Source organism: Onychomys torridus, chromosome 4, assembly GCF_903995425.1.
Source record: "Onychomys torridus chromosome 4, mOncTor1.1, whole genome shotgun sequence".
Classification (NCBI taxonomy): domain Eukaryota; kingdom Metazoa; phylum Chordata; class Mammalia; order Rodentia; family Cricetidae; genus Onychomys; species Onychomys torridus.
The window spans coordinates 14,993,437-15,005,049 of NC_050446.1; the positions used below are offsets into that span (position 1 = coordinate 14,993,437).

Sequence of the window (11,613 nt, forward strand, 5' to 3'; positions counted from 1 at the left end):
CATGTATTTTCTGATCTGTCCATCCATTCGCCCATCCATCCTAGTTCTCTCTATGCGGGCGGGCCAGGGTGATCTTGAATTTCTTCCTTTTTCAACCTTCCGAGAGCTGGGATACCAGGCATGAACCATTATGCTTGAGTTATGTACTATAATTTTAATTTACATTTTCTTTTTGGTTTTTTGAGACAGGGTTTCTCTGTAGCTTTGGTGCCTGTCCTGGACTAGCTCTGTAGACCAGGCTGGCCTTGAACTCACAGTGATCCTCCTGTCTCTGCCTCCCGAGTGCTGAGATTAAAGGAGTGTGCCACCACCACCCGGCACATTTTCTTAATGATTGATAATATTGAGTAACTTCTTTTGTGTCTCTTAGATATCCTTATATACAAGTGGACTTACTATTGCTGAATTTATTTTATATATATATATATATTTTTTTTAATATTTTATTTTATTTTTTTATTTTTATTTATTTTATTTTTTTTAGCCATGGTTTCTTTGTGGAACAGCCCAGGCTATCCTGGAACTCACAGAGATTTGCCTGCCTCTGCCTCCTGAGTGCTAGGATTAAAGGCATGAACCACCAAGCCTGGCATTGTTGGCTGTTTTTAATATAGTCTCTCTTTGTAGCCCTGGCTAGCCTAGAGCTTGCTATGTAGACTGAAGAGATTAGCCTCAGACTCATAGAGATCTGCTTCCCAGGCCTCCTGAATTCTGAGCTTAAATGTGTATACATCATGTCTGTTCTACCTTATTTTTTTAGACTGGATCTTTTACTGAACTGTAGCTCACTGATTGGCTAGACTAGCTGGCCAGCAGATCCCTGAGATCTTTCTCCACGATTTCAGGTGTGCACTGCCCCACTCAGTTTTTTACCTGTGTGCTGGTATTCTGAACCTAGTTCCTTGTATTTACACAGCAAGCTCTTTGCCTACTAAGCCATCTCTCTAGTTCCTACCAGATTCATTTTTTAAAAATAATTTTTGTTTTACTTCATTTTTATGTGTATGATATATTTTGTCTACATGTATGTCTGTTCACTATGTGTGTACCTGGTGCCAGAGAGGGAATCAGATCTCCTGAAACTGGAGTTACAGATGTTTGTAATCTACCATGTAGGTACTGGATTCCCAGGTCCACTGGAAGAGCAGCCAGTGCTCTTGAACTGCTAAGCCATCTTTCTAGCCAATGTTTTTAATGTTCAGTCTGTTCTGCCCTGAGGACTCTCTGTCTCCCCTAAGATCACGAAGCTTTTCTCCCATGTCTTTCTGGAGAAAGTTTGTTTGCACCTGTACCTTGGTGAGTGGTCTGAGGTGAGAGCTGGGTTTGTTTCTCTATCTGTGATGATTTGTAGTCATCTAGGCACAGTTGGCCAAGACTATTTCTCTCACTCATGTGCTGTTGTGTCTGAAACATGTTTTGTTCCTTGTCTGATTTCTGACTCTTAAACCAGTGCCATCCTCTTGGTGGCAAGATTTAACTTGTGCAGGTGGTATCAGTCCTCAGACTGTCCCTTTTCCTGAGTGTGTTCTGAGAGTCAGTCATGGTGTGTGCATGGCCAGCAGCTCTGCAGTCTTGGCTGGGAGTTACACCAATTCTTGTCTACTCAGGTATGTGACACTGCAGCTGTGGGTGTCCAGAGCCACTAGGTCTTTTCTCTCTTTGCAGAGCCTCCCTGTTCAGTAAGTAGATCTTTTTTGTTGTTGTTTTTGTTTTTTGAGACAGGGTTTCTCTGTGTAGCTTTGCGCCTTTCCTGGAACTCACTTGGTAGACCAGGCTGGCCTCGAACTCACAGAGATCCACCAGGCTCTGCCTCCTGAGTACTGGGATTAAAAGCCTGCACCACCACCGCCTGGCAGTAGATCTTATTATACATGGTTGTTAAAATGGTATTAGTGCTGAGCGGCAGTGGCACATGCCTTTAATACCAGCACTTGGGAGGCAGACCCGGGTGGATCTCTGTGAATTCGAGGCCAGTCTGGTCTACAGAGTAAGTTCCAGGAAAGATGCAAAGCTACACAGAGAGACCCTGTCTTGAAAAAAAAAAAAAATTGATACTGTCTTTTATTTCATTTCTCAACTGATCATGGGTAGTACTTGAAGGTGGCTGGGTGTTTTGGTTGACCTTGCTATATTCACCTTTTAATTTTGGTACCTTTTATGGATTATTTTTTTTTTAATATTTATTTATTATGTATACAGAAGAGGGCACCAGATCTCATTACAGATGGTTGTGAGCCACCATGTGGTTGCTGGGAATTGAACTCAGACCTCTAGAAGAGCAGATGATGCTCTTAACCTCTGAGCCATCTCTCCAGCCCCATGGATTATTGATTGGGAGTTGTTGCATATGCAATTATGTGCTATATGAATAAAGATAGTCTCATTTGCCCTTTTCAGGATGTGTAATTTTTGCCTTTTGTCCCTTGAATACACTCTTGGAGGGGAACCACTTCCCTTCCCCACCAGAAGATGTTAGTATAGGAGTCTTGGGAATACTGCACACTGTCAAGACTTCTTAGGAGGGTCATCCCTATCACTCCATGCTGTAGGATAAGGCCAGTGGCCAGGGCAGAGAGAGTACTAGCCTTTTCCTGTTCTTTCATCACTTCCTGTGTTGTCTCCCTTACCACTCCTGGTGTGCGGCCATCCTCATCAACTCCTGACATTGCATTTCTGTATTTCTGTATCTTAAATGATACCGTATCACTGGTTCCTTTTTTTTTTTTTTTTTTTAAGATTTATTTATTATGTATACAGTGTTCTGCCTGCAGGCCAGAAGAGGGTGCCAGATCTCATTACAGATGGTTGGGAGCCACCATGTGGTTGCTGGGAATCGAATTCAGGACCTCTGGAAGAACAGCCAATGCTCTTAACTGCTGCGCCATCTCTCCTGCTCCTCAGTGGTTCTTTTTGTTCACTCAGAGGACAGCAGCAAAGCTGTAAATATGCTAAGACCTTCTGGTTCCTATACCTGCTTAGACCAAACTCCATAGTGTGTCCACCTAATGAGCACCATGTTGGTGACCACATTTATTGTCCCCTGAGCAGAACCTATCCACCTTCTTACCTTATTCAGACCCCTAGGCACAGGATTCCTGATATCCCTTCATGTGCACTGTGTCCTGTAATCATGCTGAGGTCTATGTGTCCAGATCAAAGAAACTCAGGACAAACTTCAGGTCCATAAAAGGGACTTGGACTCTGACAGGCTCTGAGCAGGAGAAATGGTCTGGATGAGGCCCATTCAAAGAAGGTATGGCAGCTCCACACTATTCTTGTTCTGAAAAAGATGGGCACTGCCATGAAATTGGTGTGCTGGAGCCAAAGTCAGGTGTGGAAAATTGCTTGCTCCGAGGGCAGAATTGAAGGCCTGAGAGCAGCCCTTCATTTCTGGGTCCTATAGCCTTTGCTTGTGGCCTCTATGAGTTTCTGAGCTGGGTTCTGGTCAGTGACCAAACATGCTTCAATGACCTCATCCTTCATTTTGCACTAAAGAATCTAGGCAGGGGTAAGTGTGCAGGACAACTCCTGAGAAGCCCAACAGTGGTACATTCAAGGCTCCCCAACTTGGGGACAGCCTTTGGGGTTCTGGCTCAATGAGTATACACTTGACAGTTGTGCAAGTTCTCTGGGGCATGCTAAGGCTCATTCTTTGAGCAACAACAATGTGCTTATGAGGGGTGACCATAGCTTCTACCCTACGAGTATTTGGTGTAAGTTAGAAGCTTTTCCAGATGGAAGGATCAGTTTAAAGTATGGCACTAGGCATGTCTAGGCTTGTAGTTCTGGACAGAAATATCTCTAGATGCGAATAGTAGCTTCCAGAGTCCTGCCTAGGGCCATAGACCCACAGGCTCACAGTCAGCCTCTCTGGCACCTTGAGACACTGGCCAGGCCCCTGTGGAAAGTATCCTCCCCTCTTGGCCTTTGTGGGGGGTTTGTGCTCTATGAAGTGGTTCAAAACCCCAGTGGACAAAAATGACTCTGTGCAGCGGGAACAGGCTATGGTAACTAAGTAGCCCCTGTTGGACTGCTTAGAAATATCCAGGCTCCTCGTGCTGCTGAGCAGGCATAACCCCCATCCACCCAGGCGCCCATTGTCGTTCTCCCCCAGTTTGTGCTGTAGTGTTGTTCCTCCCGTCCCACCTGCCTGCCACCTGCATCTGCTCACCCGTGCTTTTGCCTTTCCTGGATTTAATTTCCTCTGTTGACCTTTTTGTTGTTGTTGTTTGTTTGTTTCCAAGGCAGGGTTTCTCTGTGTAGCTTTACGCCTGTCCTGGATCTTGCTCTGTAGCCCAGGCTGGCCTCGAACTCACAGAGATCCGCCTGGCTCTGCCTCCCGAGTGCTGGGATTAAAGGCGTGTGCCACTGCTGCTCTTTTCTAATTTTAGAGAAGTCTTTCATCTAGATGATAAAAGAAAGGGCAGACAAGGAAAAAGAATACTTGCTTGGCTGCCATTTCTTGGGATATTTGACTTCCCGTAGTCATGGCAGCTTCTTTTTTGATGTGTACTGTGGGAATGTTCTGACCTACAGAACAGTGACAGTGACCAGAGTTAGGGGCCCATGCTGCCACCAGAGTCAGCATTTCCTGCTTAGTTTCTTTTTTCCCTTTCTCCCTCCCTTCTTTCCTTCCTTCCATCCATCCATCCATCCATCCATCCATCCATCCATCCATCCAGTGTTAAATGTATAAACAATCTTACTCCACTCCACTAGTGTATCTTTGGTACCACTCTCATGAACAGCTGAGGCGATTCCATCACACCCAGCCTTTATAAGGTGGCTGTGGTCTTGTGCCAGTTTTCTCACACAGTCCCAGTTCTTCCAAGTACTTTGTGCTGAATAGGTTCCCAGAGCCAGTCAGGGCTGTGCTCACACCTTCTGCATCCAAGGAAAGCAGCATTCCCAGGGCCTCCCAATCACTTCTGTTGAAGACACTGGTTATTACTTGGCAGAGGTCCCGGCATCTGGACATGTCTGTCCCCAGGTGTTACTGTACCCTTAGTGGAAGTTGGTGGTGCCTATGAGCCTGGCTGGCCCCCTTTTATCTGACATCTCTGGTCCACTAGGGACTTCTGTCATACTGTTCACAGTCCTTTAAGGAAATTGTTATTTTGGGGTGTGGAGAGGCCAATGTTGACATCAGGTGTCTTGTTGCTTTCTCTTATTTCTTGATTTGGCTAGATGGGTTGTTGACACAGTGGCATGTCATCTTGCTTTTGCATGGGTGCTGAGATCTCACCTCAGGTTCTTGGTGTGGCTGGTAACTTCACTGACAGAACTGTCTCCATAGCCCAGGATTTTTCTTTCTTTCTTTTTCTTTTCTTTCTTTCTTTTTTTTTTTAAAGGAAAACAAATGTGTTTCCCCACCTATCTCCAGCTATCTACTCTTCATTGGGAGAAGGCAGATACTCTGCCCTGACCCTGTGTCTGCCCATTTCTAGAATGAGGCAGATATGAAAAATTGCCAGATATAAAGGAAATTTGTTTTTCAATTTTTTTTCCTCTTTGTGTGTTTTAAGATAGAATTTTACTGTCTAGATTAGGATGGTCTTGAACTTGTGGCCATCTTCCTGCCTCTGCCTTCCAAGTGCTGGAATTGCTGGTGTGTACTTATCACCCTCTGTGTGTCTTTTTTTTTTTTTTTTTTAATGTACTTGGACTGTTTTGATCAGTTACAGCTTCTCTTTGATGTGCACATTGATCTTTTTTAGGTCTCACAGACTTACTGCCTCTTACCTGTCTTGCTGTTTTCTGGACTGTTACCTTTCCTGTGTCCAACCTAGCCTCACACTTGCAATCTCATTTTTCTAATGGGACTCCTGTGTCCTTTATGAGAATAGATTTCATAGAACAATATCTGCTTGGTATTCATTTCTTTCTTTTTTTCTAAAAATTATATGCATGAGTATTTTGCCTGTGTGTATTGTATTTCTGTGCACTATGTGTATGCCTGGTACCTTCAGAGATCAGAAGAGGGTGCCAGATCCCTTGGAACTGGAGTTGCTTTTGGTTGTGAACTGCTGCTTGGAATCCACCCGGGTCCACTGGAAGAGCATCCAGTGCTCATGACCACTAGCAGATATCTCTAGCCCACTTGGTGCCACCCTCCCCTTGAGACACCCCTTGTAGCCTTGTCTGGCCTGGAACTCACGATGTAGACCAGGATGTGCTAGAACTCATAGATTCTTCTCTGCCTTCTAAGGGCTGGGATTAAAAGTGCCACCACACCTAGCCAAGATGCTGAAACTTGTGTTTAACTATGGAGTCGTAGTTGGAGTCACCAGTGTGACACATGGCCATAGGTGGGTCACTTCTCTGCTCAGGTTGAGAGCTGCCCTGACCTTCCCTGTAGATAGGATTTTGGTTCTTGAGAGTCTGTATCAGAGTAGCCTTGCTGATCTTAGGACCTACCTACAGCACAGTTGCTGGGGGCATGTCCTGCCCTCTGCAGTTGTTTGCTCCTTAGGATATATTCTACTGAGGACTTGAAGTACTGTAGTCATCTTTCTGTGCAGTTGTCTTCATGTTTTAGTGAATTCAGATTTGGAACTTTAAGAATTGTGTTCTTTTGGGCGTGGCAGCGTGTGTGTCTCTGCTGTCTTAGCACCTGTGCTGAAGGCAGTCTGGGCTCACAGAGTCAAATCTCTCAAACTCTATTTTCCAAACTGTTGTGTTGGTGACATATGTGGAGATTGGAGGACAAGTATAGGAGTTGGGTCCCTCCTTTCACCTTGTGGGTCTTGCAGACCAAACTCAGGTTGTTAGGTTTGATGGCAGGTGCTTTTACCTTAAGCATCAAAACTCCCCAAAATAAAATGACTGGTGTTTGTTTGTACTGGGGTGCTGGAAGATTGGACCCAGGATTCCATACATGCAATCTAATCATTTTATCAGACTTTTCATTATGCAGAAGACTTGTGTGTTCTAAAAGTAGAAACTATATTAAAATCTTGCTCAGAATAATTGTGCTTCTTTGCATGTTCTGTGTTCTGTTACCGGATATTGGATTCTTCTCTGGCTGCTGTCACTAACACTGACACCCACTTAGCCTGTTCCTCACAGCTGTCATGCTGGTGAAGGCCATCTCTTGATTCATAGCCAGTGCTTTCACACTGTGTCCCTGTGAGGCAGGAACTCTGTGGAGTCTCTTGTGAGTGCACTGATTCCACACAGGCTTTGCCCTCAGCTGTAGTCACCTCCCTAAGGCCCCATCTCCTCGTCCTACTGATTCTCTCACTGTGGGCTAAGGATTTCAAATGAGCTTTAAAAAGAAATGGACACTCTGGTCATGGTGCTATTTCCCTGTTTCTGGACAAGACCACTTGTAAAATGAAAGTACTTCTTTTGTGCTTATGCAGAAAGTGGCGTACTCTCTGCCCTGCCATTCTCCCTTGCCAGTGGAGTACAGAAGTCAGCAGCACATAGCGTCTCCCGTAGTCTTGGGGGCATTGAGGTTGATTTCATCTCTGCTACTTTTGCAGTTAGCCTCTCAATGAGTTCTTCTGTTCAGTGGTTTACTCCTGCCTATGGGGTCTTGTTCCTTTCTGCAGAGGAGGGTTAAATAGCCAGTAGATCCTCATTACATCCCACTTTTGATTCTTCTACTGCTTCCTTTTCTTTGCCCAGTCTTTGCACTTCTCTGTAATGGTTGCACTATGGAATTCCCCACGTAGCATTTGGTTTGTCTCAGGCTAGACCTAGCTGGCTTTTTTAAAATCTCCCCCCACCCACCTCTCTCTTTCTTTCTTTCTCTCTCTCTTTTCCCTCCCTCTCTCCCTCCCTCCCTCCTTATTTGTTTGTTTGTTTATATTATTATTTTGAGATAGGGTCTCATTATGTAGTTCTGGTTGTTCTGGAACTCACTATTTGACCAGGTTGGCCTCAAACTGAACAATCTGCTTCCTGGGATTAAAGATTTATTTATTTAGTATGTGTACAGTGTTCTGTCTGCATGTCTGCCTGCACACCAGAAGGCATCAGATCTCATGATAGAGGGTTGTGAGCCACCATGTCGTTGCTGGAAATTGAACTTAAGACCTCTGGAAGAATAGGCAGTGCTCTTAACCTCCGAGCCATCTTTCTAGTCCCTCATTTGTGTAATGTTAACTGTGTTGCCCCCCCCTCCAAAGTGGGCATGTTGTTTTCTGATTTTTTTTTTTTTTTTTTTTTTTTTTAATTAGCCTAGCTTCAGATTCAAACTCTGCTGTTCATGTGCAGTTCTGGTCTCTGTCCAAGTGTCTGTCTGTTGCTTACAGTCAGCTTGATGTCTTCTTTCAGTTTGGGCCAGGTCAGCTGGGGTGTCAGTGTATGGACTGGCACCTACCCCAGAGCCCAAGGACTCTTTCCCTGGGGATTTCTCAGCTCTTAGTACCTTTTCCATGTTTTCTTCAGAGGCTAGGCTTATCTGTAGCTTCCTAGGCTATCACCACACAAGCAGAGTCACACAAGTCTCTTAGATTATTGTCTTTATGGCAGATGCAGGACATAGGTTGCTCTGTCTGTGATCTGGGTGGTTGTTGCTGAATTCTCTGATGATGTCTGTGCTTCAGGGATACTGCTGGAGTACATTCATCCATGTCCCTATCCACCACTGTCTCCACAGGTCTTGATGGTATAACAGGAAGGTTGTCAGATACCCATCTCAGACCCAGGCTGTCCCATTATTGGTTTGTGTTTGACCTTACCTGAATTCTGCGTGTGTTCACAGAGTGTCCCTGGGTGTCGGGAGCAGGCTCTTGTTTGGGCCTTACACTTGACAGAGCTATTCCAGCACGCCTGGCTTTCCTCTCTAACTCTCCTCTCTTACACTGCAACTTGTAACAATGACACCAAAGCACCATGGCTTGGGATGGCCTCTAGCAACAAGCTCTGGGTGTGCGGTGTGGCCTCAGACCAGTGCAAAGGCCTCAACATGCCCATTTCACCCTGGGTGTCAGTAAGACCGTTTCTAGGTCTTTCCGGCGTGTCAGGCCTGCCCTCCTTTGCTGTGAAGTGGTCATCATAGTACAGCAGTTTGTTACCCACAGGAGCTCTGTGAGACAACCGTTTAAATGGCTCAAGAGTTAGCATAGCCCTCACAACAAATCTTGGTCCTACAGTCCCTGTCTGCTGGGAAACAACCACAGGATCTGGGCAGTTACGGGACAGGGACACTTAGAAACCTGTTAACATGGTGCTCCTACCTCTGGTACTGCAGGAGTTAGTGCAGCATGGCCTGTGGCTACCCTCAGGCTGTGACAGAGTCTGCTTTGCTGAGCCTGAGTTGTCACTGGGCCACAGAAGGAAGTTCTTCAATCCCTGCAGAGCCACTGCTCAGCTCCAGATTTTCAAGACTACCATGCTGGTTTCTAGGGTAAGGACAACATGTCTTGGAATGCTTACTGGCTGCAGCCTATCATGGACCCTTTTGCTTTTTCCCCCAAAGGATGGAGAGGTATACTGCATTGATGCTCGGTTTTATGGGAATGTCAGCCGGTTCATAAACCACCACTGCGAGCCCAACCTTGTGCCTGTGCGCGTGTTCATGTCACACCAGGACCTGCGGTTTCCCAGGATCGCCTTCTTCAGTACCCGCCTGATCCAGGCTGGGGAGCAGCTGGGGTATGTACAGTATGACCCTGGCTGGGCGGGTGGGGCTGCTGCCCTGCTAGCCATGCATGCGCTTTCAGCATGTAGGGATCTGGGCTTCGATGGATGGCACAGCTCAGGGGCATTTGGGATGTCTCACCTGCCACCTGTGTCCAGCACACAGAAATGCTGAGTTCTACTTCCCCAGGTTCGACTATGGGGAACGCTTTTGGGACGTCAAGGGCAAGCTCTTCAGTTGCCGGTGTGGGTCTCCCAAGTGTCGGCACTCCAGTGCAGCCCTAGCCCAGCGGCAAGCCAGTGCAGCCCAGGAGGCTCAGGAGAATGGCCTTCCAGATACCAGCTCTGCAGCTGCTGCTGACCCCCTATGAATTGCCAGTGGGGCCAGTGGGACCTTCAGAATCATATTTTGGTGACTGCAATTTAGAGAGGAAAATCTGCACAAGATGTCCAAGAGGAGCTGGAGGTGTGGACACCTCCCAGGAATGTTCTGGGCCTGAGGCGGTTCAGCTGGCCCAGTGCTCAGGCCAGAGCACTTTTCTGGTCCTGCACCTCAGAGACCCGACTCCATGTTGCGTAACTTGTGAGTTCCTGGTGGTGGCTGTCGCTGCAGTGCTCCCATTTCTCCTGGCCTCTGAGGCCCTTGCTCCACTGCCAGGTTGTTTGTATGCTGTCTGGTCAGGCTCCTGTAAGGCACTCACCAAGGCCACCGTCACCTACAAGCTGCTCCGTTAGACCTGCTGCCCACAGCCTGTGTTGCTGGCACCAGCTCCCAGGTGCCACCAGAAGACACTAGCTCCCTTACAGCCTTGGAGAGGTTGGCTGACCCACCACTCACTTTGATGAAATGTGGGTTTGCTTTTTAAAGAAATTCTATATCTAGCCCTATATATCAAGCCTCTTACTGGTGTTTCTTTGCAAGGAAGCAGGTTGGTGGATGCAGGCAGACCCTGCACCGGCCCCAGCCAGTTCCGTTGATGCAGGCACCTTTTGTTGATTTCTAAGCCACATGCTATGATGATGAATAAACTCGTTGGTTTTCTACCATTACGAACATTAGGACAAAGAGTAAAAACACAAAACAGACAACGGTGCTGAATCTGGTGTGGTTTCTACTCACCACGTGAAAATAAACTATCAACTGTAAAAAGAGAACAAAATGATTTTAGAATAAAGTGCAGGAAAAACTTTTTTAAAATGTTAGTCTTGTAGTTGAATAAATTTGCCGTCACCTTTTGTGTGATGGCCTGGCAGGTCATGTACTTTTTTTTGGCATATACCTTTCTAAATACTGTAATTAGTGCAGCGACAGTGGGGTTTTTTTTGTGTGACTCTTCTAAAACATTCATAATGCAGTCATGTTTATTTTTTTCTGTTAAAATGTTTTTGACAGTTTTAAGAGCAGTCTTTTGGCTCAGACCATTTCTTGTTCTGTTTTCAATGAAATCAATAAAAAAGTACTTTAAACGGAGTTTTCATGATGACACATTCTTTCTCCTAGTCTCTTCAAATCCTTAGCCCTTCCACTGTGGGTGCTCTACTCAGGAAGCTGTAGTCAGGGCTCTCTGGAGGTCTGCATGTGTCCATGTTTGTCCATGTGTTTGGTGTCCAGTGACCCACGCTGGACAGCCATTCTGAAAGCTGTTGGAGCAGGTGAGTCCCCATATGTGACAATCTTCATTGGGGCAGTGAGGGTGGAGGAGGCAGAGCTGGAGTTCTTTCCTCCCTGGTGATACGGGATGCCTGCCTTCTTCCCTAGGGACCCTAGTCACAACAGTGCCTCTGTGCTCCATGGAAGTCTGGCATTGTTCTCTACAGGAGAGCTTGTAAACGCAATGAAAAATTGATCAAAGGCACTATCAGGCATGGAGTTTATTCAGTCAGGCATTTTCTGAAGGGAAGACAAGTGTCTCACTGTCTAAATGATCAAGTAGGGCGGCTGGGCCCACATGCTGTCCAGCCTGTGGCCCTGGCATCACTACTGGCAACAGCTGTGCGACAGCTGTGGGCAGGCGGGACACT

The 11,613-nt window shown here is 46.3% G+C and overlaps 1 protein-coding gene across 9 annotated transcripts in view; it reads left to right on the plus strand.

Moving 5' to 3' along the window:
• The window catches only part of Ehmt1 (euchromatic histone lysine methyltransferase 1), a 171,807-nt gene extending 160,745 nt beyond the window's left edge, over positions 1 to 11,062 (plus strand). For all 9 annotated transcript variants that reach the window (XM_036183439.1, XM_036183445.1, XM_036183444.1 and 6 more), the window contains 2 exons: positions 9,431 to 9,606; positions 9,782 to 11,062. In XM_036183439.1, coding sequence (XP_036039332.1) covers positions 9,431 to 9,606; positions 9,782 to 9,962 — 357 coding nt within the window. In that variant the 3' untranslated portion in view covers positions 9,963 to 11,062. The remainder of the gene's footprint in view (positions 1 to 9,430; positions 9,607 to 9,781) is intronic.
• The last annotated feature ends 551 nt before the right edge of the window (positions 11,063 to 11,613 follow it).